The sequence below is a fragment of the Nicotiana tomentosiformis genome, chromosome 1, assembly GCF_000390325.3.
Source record: "Nicotiana tomentosiformis chromosome 1, ASM39032v3, whole genome shotgun sequence".
Lineage (NCBI taxonomy): Eukaryota > Viridiplantae > Streptophyta > Magnoliopsida > Solanales > Solanaceae > Nicotiana > Nicotiana tomentosiformis.
The window spans coordinates 110,847,479-110,864,364 of NC_090812.1; the positions used below are offsets into that span (position 1 = coordinate 110,847,479).

The window sequence follows — 16,886 nt, forward strand, 5'->3', positions numbered from 1 at the left end:
AGAATGAAGATAATACTAAGTTATGTCCGTCCAATAATTTTTTTGAACAATTAAATAACTCACAAGATTTGTCCGACAAGACTTCCGAACAATTAAAAAAGATATATTGAATGAAGATAATACCAAAGTTATGTTCGCCGATATAATTTGTGAACAGGCAAGATTCCCATATCCAGCAAAATATGCGAACAATTTTACAATAAATGCGGAATGAAGATACCACCATAGTTACGTCCCTGTCTCGCATAATTTTGAACAACTGAACAAGCATAATTTTTCCATGGTGTGTAGCGTAAAGGCTGTTTTTGCAAATCTTTCTTAAACGTGGATAAAATATAAATAGTGGATTCAAATGACACCAAATAGCCGCTTTGAGTACCCCTATTTTAAACATATCCAATTTTTAAAAACTATTTAACATTTAGCCTTTTTGCAAACTTCAAGCATTCTTATTAAAACCTTCAGGTCAGCTTCAGACCATTGTGTCTGAAGTTATGCTTTCACGGAAGCTTTGTCTGATTGAACTGCTTTCAACTCAGACCTAAGATATGAAGTTAGGATTAGGCAGAGCCTAACTTCAATTTGAAGTTGATTTTGAGACTGGCTAAATTTTAAATAATTTATAAATATCAGCTATTTCTTTAAACAATAAAGGGCCAAAAATGCCCCTAAAGTATTGAAAATGACTTAATTTTGTCCCCCTTTCACGTATTGGGCCATAAATGCCCTTAACGTTAGTTTGGAGGCTCAAACTTACCTCTATATCTAACAGAAGGGCCAACAATATCCCTAACGTATTGAAAATGGCTCAGAAATACCTTCTGTTAACCTTTTGGTCCACAAATGCCCCTAACGTTTGTTTTTGGGCTCAAACTTAGCCCTATATATAACAGAACTAACCTGGTCAATGTTTTGACTTTAATTTCGCCATGTGACATTTTCTCAATCCGCCACATGTATTATTTGTATTAAATAAACCCACTTGTATCTTTTAAAATATCCAACGACCCTGACCCGCTCCTATATATTTGGATGGTCGGGTAAAAATAATTACCTTCGCTAGTTAAATATATATAAAAATATACATTGATTATATATAAAAATATATATATTATACATTAATATTTTAATATATATTTTACATGATATTATTTTTAGGAGAAATTATACGGTGTAGTTTTTCCTTCAAATTTTGCAAATCTTAATAAGTTTAACAAATATAAATTTTAATTTGCAAACATAAAAATGACAATGTTCTATTTATATGATTCGAAAGGAGAAGCAAAGAAACAGATGGAAAGAAAATTATTTAAAACCTTTAATTATATACATATCCAACTGCTTAGCACATTAATGGACTTCACATGATCTTTTCAATTAGAACTAATATTGTTTTAATATATAACGATAAAGCTAAAATATTAGCAAAAACTGTTGTTCCATTGTCAGATTTGCTTAATAAATTCGAGTTATAGATCATAATTAATAGGAAAAACTACACCGTATAATTTCTCCTAAAAATAATATCATGTAAAATATATATTAAAATATTATGGTTTAATATATATATTTTTATATATAATCAATGTATAGTTTTTTATATATTTAACCAGCGAATGTAATTATTTTTAGTCGACCGTCCAAATATATAGGAGCGGGTCAGGGTCGTTGGATATTTTAAAAGATACATGTGAGTTTATTTAATACAAATAATATACGTGGCGAATTAAGAAAATAACACATGACGAAGTTAAAGTTAAAAAATTGACCAAGTTAGTTCTGTTATATATAGGGGTAAGTTTGAGCCCAAAAATAAATGTTAGGAATATTTGCGGACTAAAAAATTAACATAATATATTTTTGAGCCATTTTTAATACGTTAGAGGTATTGTTGGTTCTTCTGTGAAGATACATGAGTAAGTTTGAGTCCCAAACCTAATGTTAAGGGCATTTATGTCCCAACGGAGGATGACAAAATTGAGCCATTTTCAATACCCATTTTTTTTTGTCCCTTTTCCCTTCTTTAAATTAGGGTCCTAAAAAGGCTATTTGCGCCCCCCAAAATCAGCGTAGAGGGATGAAGGAAACCCATAATTGCAAAGAAGCGGGAGACAATTCCTGGAAAACAATCAAGCGACTTCCAACGCTGTACAAAGAATCTGCAAGTAAAACGATATCCACCATCAAATTATCATCTGCCACTAGAAATCATCAGATCCTGACCGTCCAACAACATTGACCCTAACGAGTATATGTAAAGGTACACTGCAAGATTCCCCTTTTGGTTTCTCGTTTGTCCTTTCAGCTGACAATTTACTTCTGTTCTGTAATTATGTTATATATGGCAATTAACATGTAAGTTTTTCTATGCTCAAGGTTGTAATATCGTGGGGGCATTTGTAGCTTGATTTCTTTTATTTTCTTGATTTTTGCTGTTGTTGCTTAGAAAATTTCTAGTGTCTATTGCGGACTAACAGTAGATGCTTGCTAACGAATGGTTTGTGATTCTTGGGTTGTGATAATTTTTAGTCCTTCTGTCCCATTTTATGTGGTATAGCTCGACTTGACGCGTAGTTCAACAAAGAAAAGACTTCTGAAACTTGTGTTTTATGACAATACAGCATCTCATTAAAGTTAAAATAGTAAGTTTTAAGTTAAACTGTATATAAGAATTTGTTAATCTTATTGGAACGAACTAAAAAGGAAAGTGTGCGGGTAAAATGGGATAGAAGGAGTAAATGGTTTGTTAGATTAAACAAAGGATGGAACAAAGTTTTTATTCAAGTGTTCTCTCCTATATATTTTCTTCTTTTTGACTATTTTAAGCACATGTGATCCTTGCATTTCCAGATTATAGAGAACATTACAGCAAAGAGATCAGTAGAGGACAATTCAAATGTGGCGGACGTCGAATGCGCTGCATAGTCGGGCGTGAAGATATTTTTCATGAAAGGGATGTGAAGAGGAAAACGAGACTAAGTTCTGGTTCGTCACAAATGAGCTTAGAAAGTCATGGTCATATTCAACTAAGATGTCCTAGTTCTGAAATTGTTGCTAATTCCAACTGCAATATGGAGCATAAAAATAGTGAATCTCCTTCTGTTGCTCAGCCAAAATCAGTTTCAGATCAACATGCTCTGAAAGGAAGTGTTTGTTGTTTCTGTCATTCGCCTAAGACCACAAAGGTGAGTTTATCTGCGCTGTATATGATAGGAAAAACTTCGAACTATCAGCTGCGATTATTTTGTTGTTTTTAGAAATTTTTAATACTCTCTTCCACTGCTATCATTTGGAAAATTATCCACTTATTTTGTGCTCCTCATCCTTTGCTCATGTACACACATGTTTATCTGGACATATTCTGCTACATTTAACCAATTCTTATTATTAATCTGTCCGGTCTTTGTTAAATATTTGCAGGGAACTGGACAGTTCTTGTACTATGCTAATGGAAAGGAAGTGGTGGAAAATGTCTCTTCTCCTTCCAAAGTCATATGTGTGCACAGTAAATGCATTGAATGGTATGTGGATTTAATCATTTAGCTGTATATTCCAATATAATATTGTTTTATGGTTGCGCAACTGATAAGGGAGAGCTTTAGGTATGTAGTTAAGTGGCAGCTGCTTCATCTTTATGCTTGAGTTGTTTAGCTGTAGTAGATGGTTATGAACAATTGGAGCTGAAGAAAAAAAGGGAACTTTAGCAACCTTTGACTTTAGCAATTGAATATTATAATCTGTTTTGCTTATGAAAGCTCTGCTCTTAGTGACTGTAGTCAAATTAGAATAATCTAGATAGGGCTTGAAATTATAGGGAGCCAACCAGGCAATGCCTGTAGGCTGTTTCCACTACAATACTTGTACATCCACTACTAAAGCATAATCTCGATTCATATATTACATCATATTCTTATTGACCCTTTAGCATTCTGCAGTATTTCGTAAAACTGCACAATTGTTTAATAGTCGATACCACTTAGGTTTTGATTGGGTACCTTTTCGGTACTTAATTTCATTGGTTACAGGACACCTCAAGTATTTTATGATGGAGATACTATAAAGAATTTGAAAAGTGAATTGGCAAGAGCTGCAAAACTCAGATGTCGTAGTTGTGGCATGAAAGGTGCAGCACTTGGCTGCTACGTAAAATCTTGCCGGAGGAGTTATCACGTGCCCTGTGCATTTGAAATCCAGGATTGTCGATGGGATATGGTAAGTAAATACAGCTAGTTAATAAATTGATCAAATTGAGCACTGTATAGTTTTTGTCTTCATGTTTTCCATAAAAGTCCACATCTATTTTAATTACAGGACAACTATCTCATGCTGTGCCCGATTCATAAATCTACTAAATTTCCAACTGAGAAGTCAAAGTCCAGGAAGCACGTTAGGAGGGAAGTGCATCGGGCAACTTCAGATATTCCTCCTCTGTAAGAAGAGTGTATATAGTGGCACTTCTGTGCTGTTTTTTTACCTCCTATATTATAGGCGGTTGATGAGAATGAGAAAAACATCATTATAGGAACCTTAAATCTGTGTTTTATCAATTGAAGCCAGTCACTCCTATCAAGCTCCTTGGTTTAAGGCTGATAAGTTTGAAATTGGTGATACCTTCCTAATACCGTCAATATTTTATGCTGATTCTCTAGATATGAGTCATGTAGACTACTATTTTTCCTACATAAATGGTTGTCTTGATATAGAGAAGTAGATGATGATTGAATGACAAATGTCACTTGCCAAAGGTGTTGGTGTCACTTGCCATAAACATGTTGCGGATCTACACTTGTTGATAGTTGGAAAGTTGATGCGGTAAAGAACTGCTTGAATTGCTGGTATAATTAGGTTTCAGAATGCTTTTGCTAAGCAAGTGTATCTCATTTGATTGTCATGTGAGCTGAGGCCTGTTAGCATTATTATATCTAATAGGAGTATCTTTACATACAGATGTACATAGGAGTTTTGCTTATTATTTTAAGTTATTGGTCCAGTTATATTAGTCATTGGAATTTACTTGGTAGTCTAATAGGGTCGATCATTAATGTAAAATGGGGATACTTCTACTGAAGTAATATCCTTGTCAAGAAGTTGGCTAGATTATCTGTTGAAATTAATTGGATGGGGATGCTCTGTTACAGGAAGGTAGCCACATTTCTTAATTGAAAAACGTCGTATTGATTCATGAAATACATAACAAACATGCTGTTTGTATTGTCTTACATTTTGATTTTAATTCTTTTACATAAATCAAAGAGCAATTTAGATATGTATATTCATTAGAATGTGCAGGATAGTTGTCCTCATCTGTAAGCAATTCCATAACTATTTTTTTCCTTTTTGACCATTGTGCATGTAGAACCACTGAGCAATTGAGTTTTTGGGCAAGATCATCAGGTGGACCCAAAGAATGGGTTCTTTGTGGGTCTGCTCTATCCTCAGAAGAGAAGGTTGGTTTATCCTTTCTGCATTGCCAATATGCTTTGCTAGTTCTATAATATGTCCCATGTATCTGTTTTAAAACTGTTTGATCAGTCTCACAATAATGAATGTTGTTACGAGTGACATGGTCCTTTTTATGGGCAAGCTTTGCCTCTGGCATATTTCGAGGTAGAAGCTGTTTGTTTATTTCAGCTTTCTCTGGTACACTAGAGGAGTCAACTTATTATGGTCATGCATAGATGGTTTAGCTTGGTGTCTGTCAACATTAAGTTGAATTGTCTCAGTCCTGGTTGATGCATGTCCTGGAAAAAGCAGTGTATGAATTATCCGCTTTGGTGTCTTTACTTTTATTTATTTAATTGTACAGTATTTGTACTTTGTCCCACGTCTGAGGCCAACCATTAGGTCCAACTGCAGCCTTCGAAACTTGGGATAATGGCCCTTCTCCACTTAAATACCAGGCTTAGTTCGCACGGTTCAGGGCACGAACTATGACTTAAGTCACAATTCCCTCAACCTTTGCCACTTGAACTGAGCCCTGGAGGCATTTGCACATTGTCCCACTTAAATGTCCTTTTATTTTGAGAGACTTTGAAGTAGAAAAATGGTAACTTCTTTCTGTTTGAGATTTGTTAGTTGAAATATTCTAACATTATTAATCCATCTTAGTGTATTTTTGATATTCTTGCAGTATATGTTGGTGACATTTGCTAATATGTGCGGTGCGACTGTGTGCAAGTTTTGGAAACCAAATGTCACACATGTTGTTGCAGCAACAGATGAAAAGGGTGCATGCACCAGAACATTTAAAGTTCTCATGGCAATTTTGAGTGGAAAATGGATCCTAACGATGGACTGTAAGCACTTTTCCTTTTATCTAAAAGTATTTTTGAAATAGAACGTTCATTTAGTTCTCCATGGAATGAGGGGGCATGTTGAATTTCCATAGAAGCAACAAATGCAATAAGTGGAATGTGTGGTGACATAAGAAAAGTTTCTTTGGTGTTGAGGGGAGTGAAATATGAGAGAAACACCTGGGTACATGTGTGACTTCTCCAAAGCCACTTGAGGGCATGGGCTTCTTTTGGAAATAGTTTGCTTGGCCTTGGTCAATAGTTATTTAGTTGCCTAATGGAAAAGTATGATTATTTTATTTAAAATCCATTCTTCTATCAATGAACTTGTTTGTTTGCAGGGGTAAAAGCTTGTATTGCAGCAAATGGTCCAGTAAAGGAAGAACCTTATGAAATAAGTCTAGACAATCACGGCTGTTCTGGGGGCCCCAAAGCTGGAAGGCTCTGGGCCTCAACTAATGTAAGTGTCCGGTAATTGCAAGATATTGAGAAACTAGTTTATTATATTCCTTGTGAATACGATTCACGGCTAAAGATCTTTTCTTTTTCTGGTTCCAAACTGATGTAGCACATGTTAAAAGCTTTTATGTATACAGTAAACCCTTCTTCCTTTATACTGCAGGTGCCAAAGCTTTTTGATGGTTTCAGGTTTTATTTGAGTGGGGATTTTGTGCCAACTTACAAAGTTGACCTGTTAGATCTAGTTGAGAAGGCTGGAGGTGCTAGCATTCAGAGCAAGGAACAGTTGGTGGAACAGACTCATGCTGCACAGGAAACTCACCCACCTTATCTAGTTGTATACAACTGTGATCCCCCACGGGGTTGCACGTTTGAAGAAGAAAGCAATATTTTGCAGCAAAGATTAGCTGAAGCTGAGGATCTCACCAAGCAAATTGGTTGTCAGGTCATTCAGCATACTTGGATTCTGGAGTGTGTTGCTGCATGTAAACTGGTACCTTTTTGCTGATGAGGGATTGTCGCGAGTAAAAAAGGTCCCACTGGATGACTTTATATCTGTGATAGATGAGGGCAAAGCATCTCTGATGTTTGTATGACGTTGTATAGTATGCGAAAACAAAAATAAACTTTGATCTTATATACTGAACATACTGAAAAGGAATCCATTATGAAATAGGGCTATAACAGCCTTGGCTCTACCTATAGTTTTGGAAATGTATAAGTTGCACAAGTTTGTATTACACATTTCAGTAAAGTGTTTAGCTGAAGGAGGTTTGCAAACTGGCTATTTAACCGGTGCCTTCTCTTCAATTATGGGCTTGCTAAGTGAGGGTTGCATGGCCTCCTGCAACTCTTTGTTGGTTTTGTTGGTCTCGGTGTTATAAACGAAGAATTTTGCTACAAACAGGAAGAAAAGAAAGTTGAGAAAGCTCAAGACAGCATAAAATGCATAATAATAGTCCAAATGAGAGATATTGAGGTTGTCCAATATCCACCCATGGTGTCCATGCTTCTTGGTGACATCTGCCACAGTTGACAGCAGAAAGCTGCTGAGGAAGTAGCCAACACCCAAGCTTGTTGTAGCATATGCAGTCCCAAGGCTTTTCATGCTCTCTGGTGCTTGGTCATAGAAAAACTCAAGTTTTGCAACTTCCACAAAGTTATCAGCCACTCCCATCAAGGCAAACTGGGGAAGCAGAAAGAAAATAGATAGAGGAACAATCTGTTTTTTCCCAGTAATTCCATGTTCTCTAGCTACACTGAGCCTCTTCCTTTCAACGAACGAGGCAGTGAGCATGACTATGATATGCAAGACAAGGCCAATCCCGAGTCTCTGCAACAATGTGATCCCCCTTGGGTTCTTTGTGTATTTTCGAAGAATGGGTACAATGACGCGGTCATAGACAACAAGGGTGATCAACATGGAGATTGTTACGAAGGCAGTAAGAGATGCTGGAGGAATTTCAAAATTCGGACCAATTCCTCTCTTCAAGGTTGTCCCTTGCTTAATGAAGAGGGTATGTGTCTGTGCTAGCATTGTGCTTGGTATGAACATTGCTATAAGTATTGGAAGCATTTTTATCATTTGCTTAGCTTCTTCAACTTGGGTTACTGGACAAAGTTTCCAGGGTGAACTAGGCCCTGTTTTCACTGCTGCCTTGTCAAGAGGTCTGCATTCAACATGATCTCAATCACATATAATCCAAGAAAAGATATTAAAAACCAAGCATTAATATGGTCCTAATAAAATGAGTAAATCAAATAATATAAAGTTTAGCTTCTATATATCGAAATTGTAAAAGAATTTTTATACTATCATGACACCCTAAAAGTAACTGCCCATAACATAAAAAATATAGCAAGTTATATGCTACAACAATTTAAAATACACTAAAGTGTAGCCCAATGCATTAAGCTCCCACTATGCGCGGGGTCCAAGGAAGGGCCAGACCACATTAGGTCTATCGTATACAACCTTACCTTGTATTTTTGCATGAGATTGTTTTCGCGGTTTGAACCCTTCACCCTTGGCCACAGGCGACAACTTTGACCAAGTGTAAATCACTAAATTGTCTGTGTAAATGAATTAAATATGATAAGATTTTCACCTTAAAGAAGTGGTATGATCAATTCTGAAGAGGCCTGCAGAAGTAGCATACTCTTCCAATCTCAGCTCATGAAGCTCCTTTGGGTCATTAGGGACAACCACGTTCCACTTCCTAGCTGCAGCAACAACAACTTGAGCAATCCTAGTGAATGGACTTCCTGAAGGTTTTTTATGCCTATAGTAACGAGTCCCTAACAAGAAAACCATTACTGAAACAGCAAGTCCAGCAGTTGGAAGGCCATAACCAACACCCCATCCCACATTGTCTTGCAAGTAAACAAGGAAACTGTTGGAGAAGAGAGTTCCAAGAAAGATGCTAAACATCCACCAGTTGAAAAAGGAGAGCTTTTGAAACTTCTCTTTAGGTTCAAAATCATCAAACTGGTCTGCACCCATTGTTGAGATATTAGGCTTTGTTCCACCAGTTCCAATAGCAACTATGTATAAAGCACAATAGAAGATGCCAATTTGGAAAGCAGAAGCCCTTTTAGTGCAGTCTATGTCTTTGATTCCTTTGCCACAACTTGGAGGTCTCAAGGCTTTCAATGAAACAGTCATTGTCAATAAGCACATTCCCTGTTGTTGTGTGTGCCAAAGAACAAGACACAGGGTTAAGCAGGCAAAAGAGTGTATGATGTGAATGAACAACTAGTAAATGTCATCGAATTTGCCAATTATGACAAAAAAGTAAAACTATTTTTTTGTCATATTAAGTAATTGAACTTTACCCACTTAGTGACTTTACTTTTTACAATAATATAATCACAAAATTGTCGCAGTAAATAAAGTTCAATTACTTTAGTGTGATAAAAAACAATTTTGTAACTACTGTTATAGTGAGTAAGTTTAATTACTGAGTATAATGTATCAAAAATTAATTTTATGATTTTACTAATTCAATGACTATACGTGAAACTAACTCATGAAATAGTAAAGGATTTAACGTTAATGTAAAGAATTATTTACAGTATTATTGTTTTTTAAAATACGTTATATATCGCAAGTAATCTACCTTATGTTTTAAATAGTTATCTCTATCACTTTTTATGGATGGGGTTACATATAGAGTAAAAATCTTTTACACAGAAGTTAAACTCAATTGAAACTAAGAGGAGTAAATAATTACCAGAATGTAAATAGCAGAAGATATGAGAAAAGTGGAGTAACGACCAAGATGAGCATCAGCAATGTAAGCACCAAGAATGGGAGTCAACCAAACAGTACCAACCCAATTGGTCACATTATTTGAGGATTTCACAGTGCCTTCATGCAGCTCGTCTGTTAAATATATCACCAGATTTGTTGCTATCCCGTAGAATGCCATCCTCTCAAATACTTCATACCCTATATATGTCCATATTTATAAGCGTGCGTACGTTTTCATCATATCATAAATGCACAAGGTTTTCCAATATTCTACTATATACTACCTACGTTCTATATATTAATAGAGCACATGAATTCTCTTCTCATAAGCTAGTTTTTGTGTGGTTGAATTATACCAGTAGATGGAATTTCATTTTCTTAACATGGCTTAATACGTACTAGCCTGGTCATATATATATATATAACACTGGTATATTATACCGGTTTTAAGGATCACGAGTTTTCTAATAATGGTGAGATGTTTTAAAATTTAAAGGAGATAAAAAGTGGGGAAAATCACCAACTCTTTTGATTGTTGAGACTTAAAGATTATTTACACCTTTGAGGCTGTTAATCAGGAGATGCTCAATATCCCACTTAAAAGGTTGTCTAAGTTGTGTTAAAATTAGTGCACATATGTTTAAGAACCATATATAATGTCTCAGAATCAAAAATAAAAATCTTAACCAAGCATAAATTAAAGTAGCAAGTGGATAGATAGATTTCTAAGAATTTATCTATACACTGAAATCTAAGTGTAAAGAACTTTTATATATATATATATAGCCTATAGGTGCATAATTCAACATATTGTAGATATATTCTAATAAGTAGCTAGTAAGGTCTGCCAAAACAGCACGTTTTTGTTTTTAGTCTTCACCGCTTATTTATCATTTCTTTTAACTTAATTCATAACTTCTGCTATATATATATGCAAAGAAGATGTTATATGTATAATATTTAATTTAGAGAAAACTAAACATACCAACAATGAAATAACAAGCTCTCCATCTGCCAGTTTTGGATCTGAGAACAGGTCTACCTTTGAGGTCCACAGTCCCATCTTGTGTATAATCCTCACTTCCATTAGTAGCTCCTTTCTCTAATTCTTCAGTCATGATACACAAATTAAGAAGAAATCAGATTTTGGTTAGGGGTTGGGTTTTGGAGACTCTTTCTAATTATGAGAGTGCTGCATATATTTCGAAGTCTACAATTTGTGCCAGCTTTTATTTATTGAAGGTTTCTATGCGTATCCTCATATATATATAATTCCAAATGTTGCTTTTACTTTGCATTTAAAATATAGTAATAGCCTATAACTAAAGCAAAAGAGTTTTATATTCCAAGTTATATGCTAATTTTGTTTTAATTTGGAAAAGTGTATCTTGTCCACATATATATATTGTTGGAAGGTGCAGCATCAATGTTATCGACCAATATGTAATATTCTGAAGCCAGAAATAGGCATGTTCTAGAGAAGAGGAGAGAAGTTAATGTTGTACTCCTTTTTTTTTCTTTTCTTTTTTATATTATCTGTTTTTTTAAATATTCTTGCACACCTTAGTAGCTTTTAATCGTTAGAGTATTTGTTTAAGCTATATATCCTTCTATCTCTTCTTTAATCGTCTTACTTAATTATTACTCCACCAATTGCAACAGAAAGTGTGTTAATTAGGCAAACAATAATCAATAAGCCTTCTTGTTTCTCTAAAACAATAAATATTTTAAAACCAATTCGATTTGTCAATACAATTAATATTTTTTCGGACCAAATGTAGTGTAAAATATCATTATTTAGTTGATTTAATATGTTTTTAATATTATGAAATATAATGAGTCTTGTCATGTATGTCAGCCTCAATCGTCTTTACGTATGATGTGATCATGTTGCGTGGAAAATTTCGAAAGCTACAAAATGCATACGATATTAGTAAGACAAAGTTAAAATTTGCCAAGAAACAACACTCATTAATTTTATAAATATATTGGTTTAAAGTATTATAAGCGTTGATATCAATGAAACAAAATGATACGAAAGTCTTACTTAAAATAGAGTGTTAGTGACATATTTAGGAATTAGTCACACAACCCAATAAACTTGGAATTAGGACCATTTCCTTAAACAATAAAAAAAACTGATGTCATTGTGAAGTACAGGGCTTTGCCGGCTTGGATGTCAGTTTCACTAAATTTGACCACAAAATTAAGGAATTGCAGGTTTTAGAAAAAATTAACTCTGAAAAGTGCTGGAAACTTCAATTTCTTGATATTGTCATGGACGAAAAACACGTGCCCCATCTCGTGTTTTCTTTCTTAGTTTGAGTAATGACTTTTTCAAATTTTTTAGTTAAATCTCTAATTGTGCAAAAAGAAATACTACGTATTACATTTGTTACTAATTGTAATTTTTATTCACAACTGCTTAAATTCAAGCTGATCTTCCCTCCTATAACAGTGTAAACAATCTAGTAAGTAATTTGTTTCCTCATCCCTATAACATAATAGTCTGCAGGCAGGCAAGAATGTACAGACCACAAGAATAACCAAAAGGTTCTATTTGGCAATTTCCTTTTAAGGCTAAGATTTCTTCATATGGTTATGGTTTTTTCAAGAAACGACTTTGCTTTCTTAATGTCAAGAATTTCAGTTACATATACTCACAACTAAAAAATTATTTAAACTATTTGCGCAATTTAGTCGGTTATAACAAGTTATAACTCTACTTTTCAGGTTATTATATCAGGCTTGCTATGGAGAGTTACATGTTATTGTAGGTTAATTTAACATGATACCGTAAAAAACTTATGCATTGTTATTGCATAGAAGTTAAACTGAAGTAAAAGGAGAGTATCTTTGGAAGTTTTGTTCTACAATTATTGTCTATGATAGCAGCAGGAATAGCTAGTCTTGCCATATATGCTAGCTAGACCTTGACGGAAGTGAAATAAATTAGTGATCACTGAAGTTACTAGATCACCTAATTGATTTACATCTCATATGTGATTTGAAACTTATGGTTTATCAAATCAATGTTGAAAATCACCCTCTTCTTTTTTAAGTCCTCTCGTTACTCCAAACCAATTCATAAATCTTGAAAACATGATTGTATAGTAAACAAGGACAAGAGAACAAAAACTCTCAAGGGTATGCCTCTTGATCAAAGGGTAATATATAACACTAAGATTTGCTACTACTGTCTACTTATTTGTATAACTGACCAATATATATGTTGCCAAATCATGCACCATAATATGAAGGAATCTTCACTACATGTCAAGTCTCTATAGCTTAATCCCCACAGAACCCAAACAACAGAATTGAAGTCTCAGAACTATTTGCTATCAACTGAATTCTATCTTATTGTCATATAAGCAAATTTTATATGCCAACATTTAGAAACTGAAATCATTTTCAAGTAGTCAACTGTAGGAATAGGTTTCACACAAATTGCTACTCTATGTATGAGAACAAAGAAAGAAGAAACATAACCATTCAAGTAAGAGAAAACCTTCAACGGTATAAGCAACCTCAGTTAGATAACATCTTTAAGTAAAGACAATACACACTGTATCACCAGTGCAGTTTAAAGTAACACTAGTCATCTGCATTGTAAGAATGTAAATGTAACTGTTAAATAACCACTACATAGACTGCAGTAATTCAACCAGTCATCGGATCTCTTGCGACCGAACTGGTGGTGTTATAACAGGGTTACTTTTTCTTTTTGAGTGATTCTTAGAAGCTGATATTTAATGATATGGTCAGTGCTGTCAGTTTTCCCTTAGTCTACCACAATATTAACCCAGAATTTCTTATTTATCAGAAACCCAAGCTGCATTTGGAAACCCCGAAGAACCATTACTGCTGTCACAGATTGTTGCTGTGTTGTGCCCATTTGCCTCGTGTTTCTCTGCCTCGGTAGATCCCTCACAGATACTGCTGTTTGGAGCATTATCTGTATGCGTATCACTAGTCTCATTACCATCAGAATCGGTAAAAGAGCCTTTATTTCTAGCGTAGGTGCTGTAACCATTCCCCTGATTCCCATTTTGAGAAGCATGACCCTGAGAATTACTAGTTGATGGCAAAAAAGTAGCGCGATTGGCTGAAGCACCCCACGAACTAGAAGCCCCATAACTTGCATCTAAATTATAGAAAGGACCATACCCATGATTCTGGCTGCTCCACTGGTTTATTGCGACTCCGGGCAAGCTGCTAGCATAACCAATGCTGGCCAAAGATGGATTCACATATACTCCAGCTGCCCCACCGTAGCAAGTATAAATCTCACAACCATAGCCATAGTTATAGGGATTGTAACCAACAAAAGTAGGCTGCGCAGACCTAATGGGACCAGAAGAACCATAACCCAAGTAACCTCCACCACCACCATTGCCAGCAGGATTTGCTTCTTTAGGCAGGGCGCGTTTTACCTCCACTAGTTTATTTTTCAGCTCGTGAAAGTTTTTATGAAGAACTTTATCAACAGCATCTTCTGTGTCAAAGGTGATGAAACCAAATCCTCGAGGGCGACCAGTGCTTGGGTCATACATTATTACTTTATCTTTCACATTACCGTAATTTTGGAAGTACTGCCGAAACTCTTCTTCAGTAAGGGAAGAAGGTAGCCCACCCACAAATATTTTTCTAGTTCTGACATTCCCTTCAGGTTCTGTTTCTATATCTTCGCCAGCATAAGGAAGTTGCGATCTCAAGCTCTGCTGCTGTTCTCTTGGTAAAGCCCTCTTAGTGTCCACCTGAACAGCAAAACTGGAGTTTAAAGTGAAAACAGATACACAAGTAAACAGACATTTGGTCAGCAAGAAACTCAGATGTCATTTAGTTGAAGCCAAGCTACAACGTTGCAGCTACCAGCGGAATTGTTTGTCATGTTTAACACTGCTGAGAACCTTCAGAACAAGGAAAAGACTCATATGATTCAATCGCGCCCACTAGAATATCATGTCTTGGAATGACTTCAGCTCAGATAAACATATTCAACACTATAAAACAAGAAAATCTAACATATTACTCCTTTACATCTCTCCTCTGGTAATTTTTTTTCCAAATAAGTAACTCAACATGGACTATTTTACTAAAAAATGAAAAGCATATGAAGCAGAATCCTTAATTATCTAAGGAAGTTTGTCCTCACCACCGTGCAAAGCTGATCTACTACAATTTCCACACAATCCAGACAAAACAAGCTGAATATTTCTTCCCTGCCCTCCCACTCTCCTTCATAAATGTGACCTTCTGCACTAACGCACTGCACCACTTTTAATCTAATAATCTAAAAGTAAAAATTACAAGTAAAAAGAGTGATAGATGAGCTAAGCAAAGGAAAAGGAAGTAAAAAACGAACAAGAGTGCCTAAATCCCCCTTTACATTTTCAGAATGCCACACTCCTCTAGTTCCACAAACAGAAACAGGACTGTGATTCATCATACCCATTTAAGAAATTGGACAAAAAGGCAGGATTCAGAAATTTTAGACAGTGTATTCTAATATACACGTTTTTTAGAAATTCTTTTGCATGTATATAAACGGGGTAATTTCACGGATGGAAATTAAACTTTTATTTTATTACATCAAAGTCACCGAACTATTTCTAACAAAAATTTAGTCAACTTTGGCTAAGTAACACAGAAAATCATTAAGCTATATTTTTATAACAAAAATATCACTCAAATTTTCCCAAATATCACATAAAGGCGAAACTAACCCATATAAACGGTTCAAGGAGAAACTAGAAGGCCTACACATAACACATGCTGATGCAACTAATGACACAATCCCAAAACTGCATTAACAGAACAACAAAAAACTTCGAAAGCATACAAACATCAGTGAAAAGAATAGAGAAGAAAACTCAATCATGATCAATCTTGAAACGTACGAAAACACAACGGGGTTACGCCTACAAGATTGATCAAAATAAACGAACACCACAAAAAATTAACAGCAAGCGGTTTGGAGATTTATAATTAGCAGGTTCTGACTTCTGAGAGTGAGCTAGAGTACTGGCTATCATATGTACACATTCAAGATCATAAATTTGTAATATTTCATACCGAACGGCCATCAATGTTGTGTCTGTCCTGAAGAATGATATCAATAACAGAAGGATCAGAGAAGAGAACAAAAGCAAAGCGTCTAGACAAGCCAGTGTATCTATCACGCATGATCGTGGCATGTTTAATTTCTCCATAATTGCTAAAATAGTCTCTTAGCTTCTCCTCCGTTGTTTCCCATCTTAATCCTCCTACAAATAGCTTCCCTTCATCTGATTCCATAATTCTGATAAAGAAGAATTCTTTCCTCTGCTATAATAATAATAATAATAATGCAGTTTACGTAAATATAGTAACTAAAAGTAGAAAGAGAGGGACAGAGCAATTATATGGAAGCATGCCTTGGGTTTGGGGACAGTGACCCAATCTCAATCGGAAAAGGGGATCAAAGCAAATCTTGAACACAATTTCCTGATTTAGGGCAGATTTCCAATCAACCTCCAAAATCCTATTCCAACTGAAACTGAAACACGAAATAACCTTTGACCTTTATTTATTTGATCCTTAAAATAAATCACTTACAAGTCATGAATTGTGAAAATATATATACATCCGCTATTAAATAGTTAAACTATATATTCGTTAGGTAAATATACACAAAATATACACTAATTATATCTAAAATATTAACATTATATATATGACACTGATCCAATATCAATATATATATAAGAACCAATGCATGAGTCTAAGCTTCCAATGCATGCCTCTTATATATATATATATATATATATATATATAAGATATATGCCGGCTATTATTTTTTTAAAACTACTATACTATATAGTTTTCTTTAAATAAAT

The 16,886-nt window shown here is 34.9% G+C and overlaps 3 protein-coding genes across 5 annotated transcripts; 1 reads left to right on the top strand and 2 right to left on the bottom strand.

Annotated features, from left to right (window-relative positions):
• Nucleotides 1-2,056: 2,056 nt before the first annotated feature.
• LOC104117807 (BRCA1-associated RING domain protein 1-like) lies at nt 2,057-7,409 on the top strand. Of its 3 annotated transcripts, none has more exons than XM_070189571.1 (9): nt 2,057-2,260; nt 2,851-3,185; nt 3,421-3,521; nt 4,026-4,212; nt 4,312-4,430; nt 5,357-5,447; nt 6,131-6,296; nt 6,635-6,753; nt 6,916-7,409. In XM_070189571.1, the coding sequence occupies exons 2-9, from the start codon at nt 2,913-2,915 to the stop codon at nt 7,258-7,260; spliced, it is 1,401 nt and encodes a 466-aa protein (XP_070045672.1). In that variant the 5' UTR covers nt 2,057-2,260; nt 2,851-2,912; the 3' UTR covers nt 7,261-7,409. The 3 variants fall into 3 exon arrangements, with proteins under 3 accessions (XP_070045672.1, XP_033517578.1, XP_009627211.1); XM_033661687.2 differs by having other exon boundaries at nt 2,057-2,254; XM_009628916.4 differs by lacking the exon at nt 2,057-2,260 and adding an exon at nt 2,299-2,355.
• Nucleotides 7,359-11,245, bottom strand: LOC104117805 (protein NRT1/ PTR FAMILY 5.2-like). The gene is made up of 4 exons (XM_009628915.4): nt 10,991-11,245; nt 9,986-10,203; nt 8,861-9,435; nt 7,359-8,422 (listed from the first exon to the last, which is right to left on the bottom strand). The coding sequence occupies exons 1-4, from the start codon at nt 11,121-11,123 to the stop codon at nt 7,537-7,539; spliced, it is 1,812 nt and encodes a 603-aa protein (XP_009627210.1). The 5' UTR covers nt 11,124-11,245; the 3' UTR covers nt 7,359-7,536.
• A 2,254-nt stretch (nt 11,246-13,499) lies between these two features.
• Nucleotides 13,500-16,596, bottom strand: LOC104117808 (heterogeneous nuclear ribonucleoprotein 1-like). Its single transcript, XM_009628917.4, has 2 exons — nt 16,084-16,596; nt 13,500-14,765 (listed from the first exon to the last, which is right to left on the bottom strand). The coding sequence occupies exons 1-2, from the start codon at nt 16,303-16,305 to the stop codon at nt 13,821-13,823; spliced, it is 1,167 nt and encodes a 388-aa protein (XP_009627212.1). The 5' UTR covers nt 16,306-16,596; the 3' UTR covers nt 13,500-13,820.
• Nucleotides 16,597-16,886: the final 290 nt, after the last annotated feature.

Excerpts from the sequence above, each read along its gene's own strand:
- LOC104117805 (XM_009628915.4), bottom strand. The coding sequence starts at position 11,123 with ATGACTGAAGAATTAGAGAAAGGAGCTACTAATGGAAGTGAGGATTAT. Across the intron at positions 9,436-9,985 it reads CTTCTGCTATTTACATTCTG|GGAATGTGCTTATTGACAAT; the intron begins GTAATTATTTAC and ends ACACAACAACAG. Across the intron at positions 8,423-8,860 it reads GATCATACCACTTCTTTAAG|ACCTCTTGACAAGGCAGCAG; the intron begins GTGAAAATCTTA and ends TGTTGAATGCAG.
- LOC104117807 (XM_070189571.1), top strand. The coding sequence starts at position 2,913 with ATGCGCTGCATAGTCGGGCGTGAAGATATTTTTCATGAAAGGGATGTG. Across the intron at positions 3,522-4,025 it reads CACAGTAAATGCATTGAATG|GACACCTCAAGTATTTTATG; the intron begins GTATGTGGATTT and ends CATTGGTTACAG. Across the intron at positions 4,213-4,311 it reads AGGATTGTCGATGGGATATG|GACAACTATCTCATGCTGTG; the intron begins GTAAGTAAATAC and ends TTTTAATTACAG.
- LOC104117808 (XM_009628917.4), bottom strand. The coding sequence starts at position 16,305 with ATGGAATCAGATGAAGGGAAGCTATTTGTAGGAGGATTAAGATGGGAA. Across the intron at positions 14,766-16,083 it reads ACAACATTGATGGCCGTTCG|GTGGACACTAAGAGGGCTTT; the intron begins GTATGAAATATT and ends TTTGCTGTTCAG.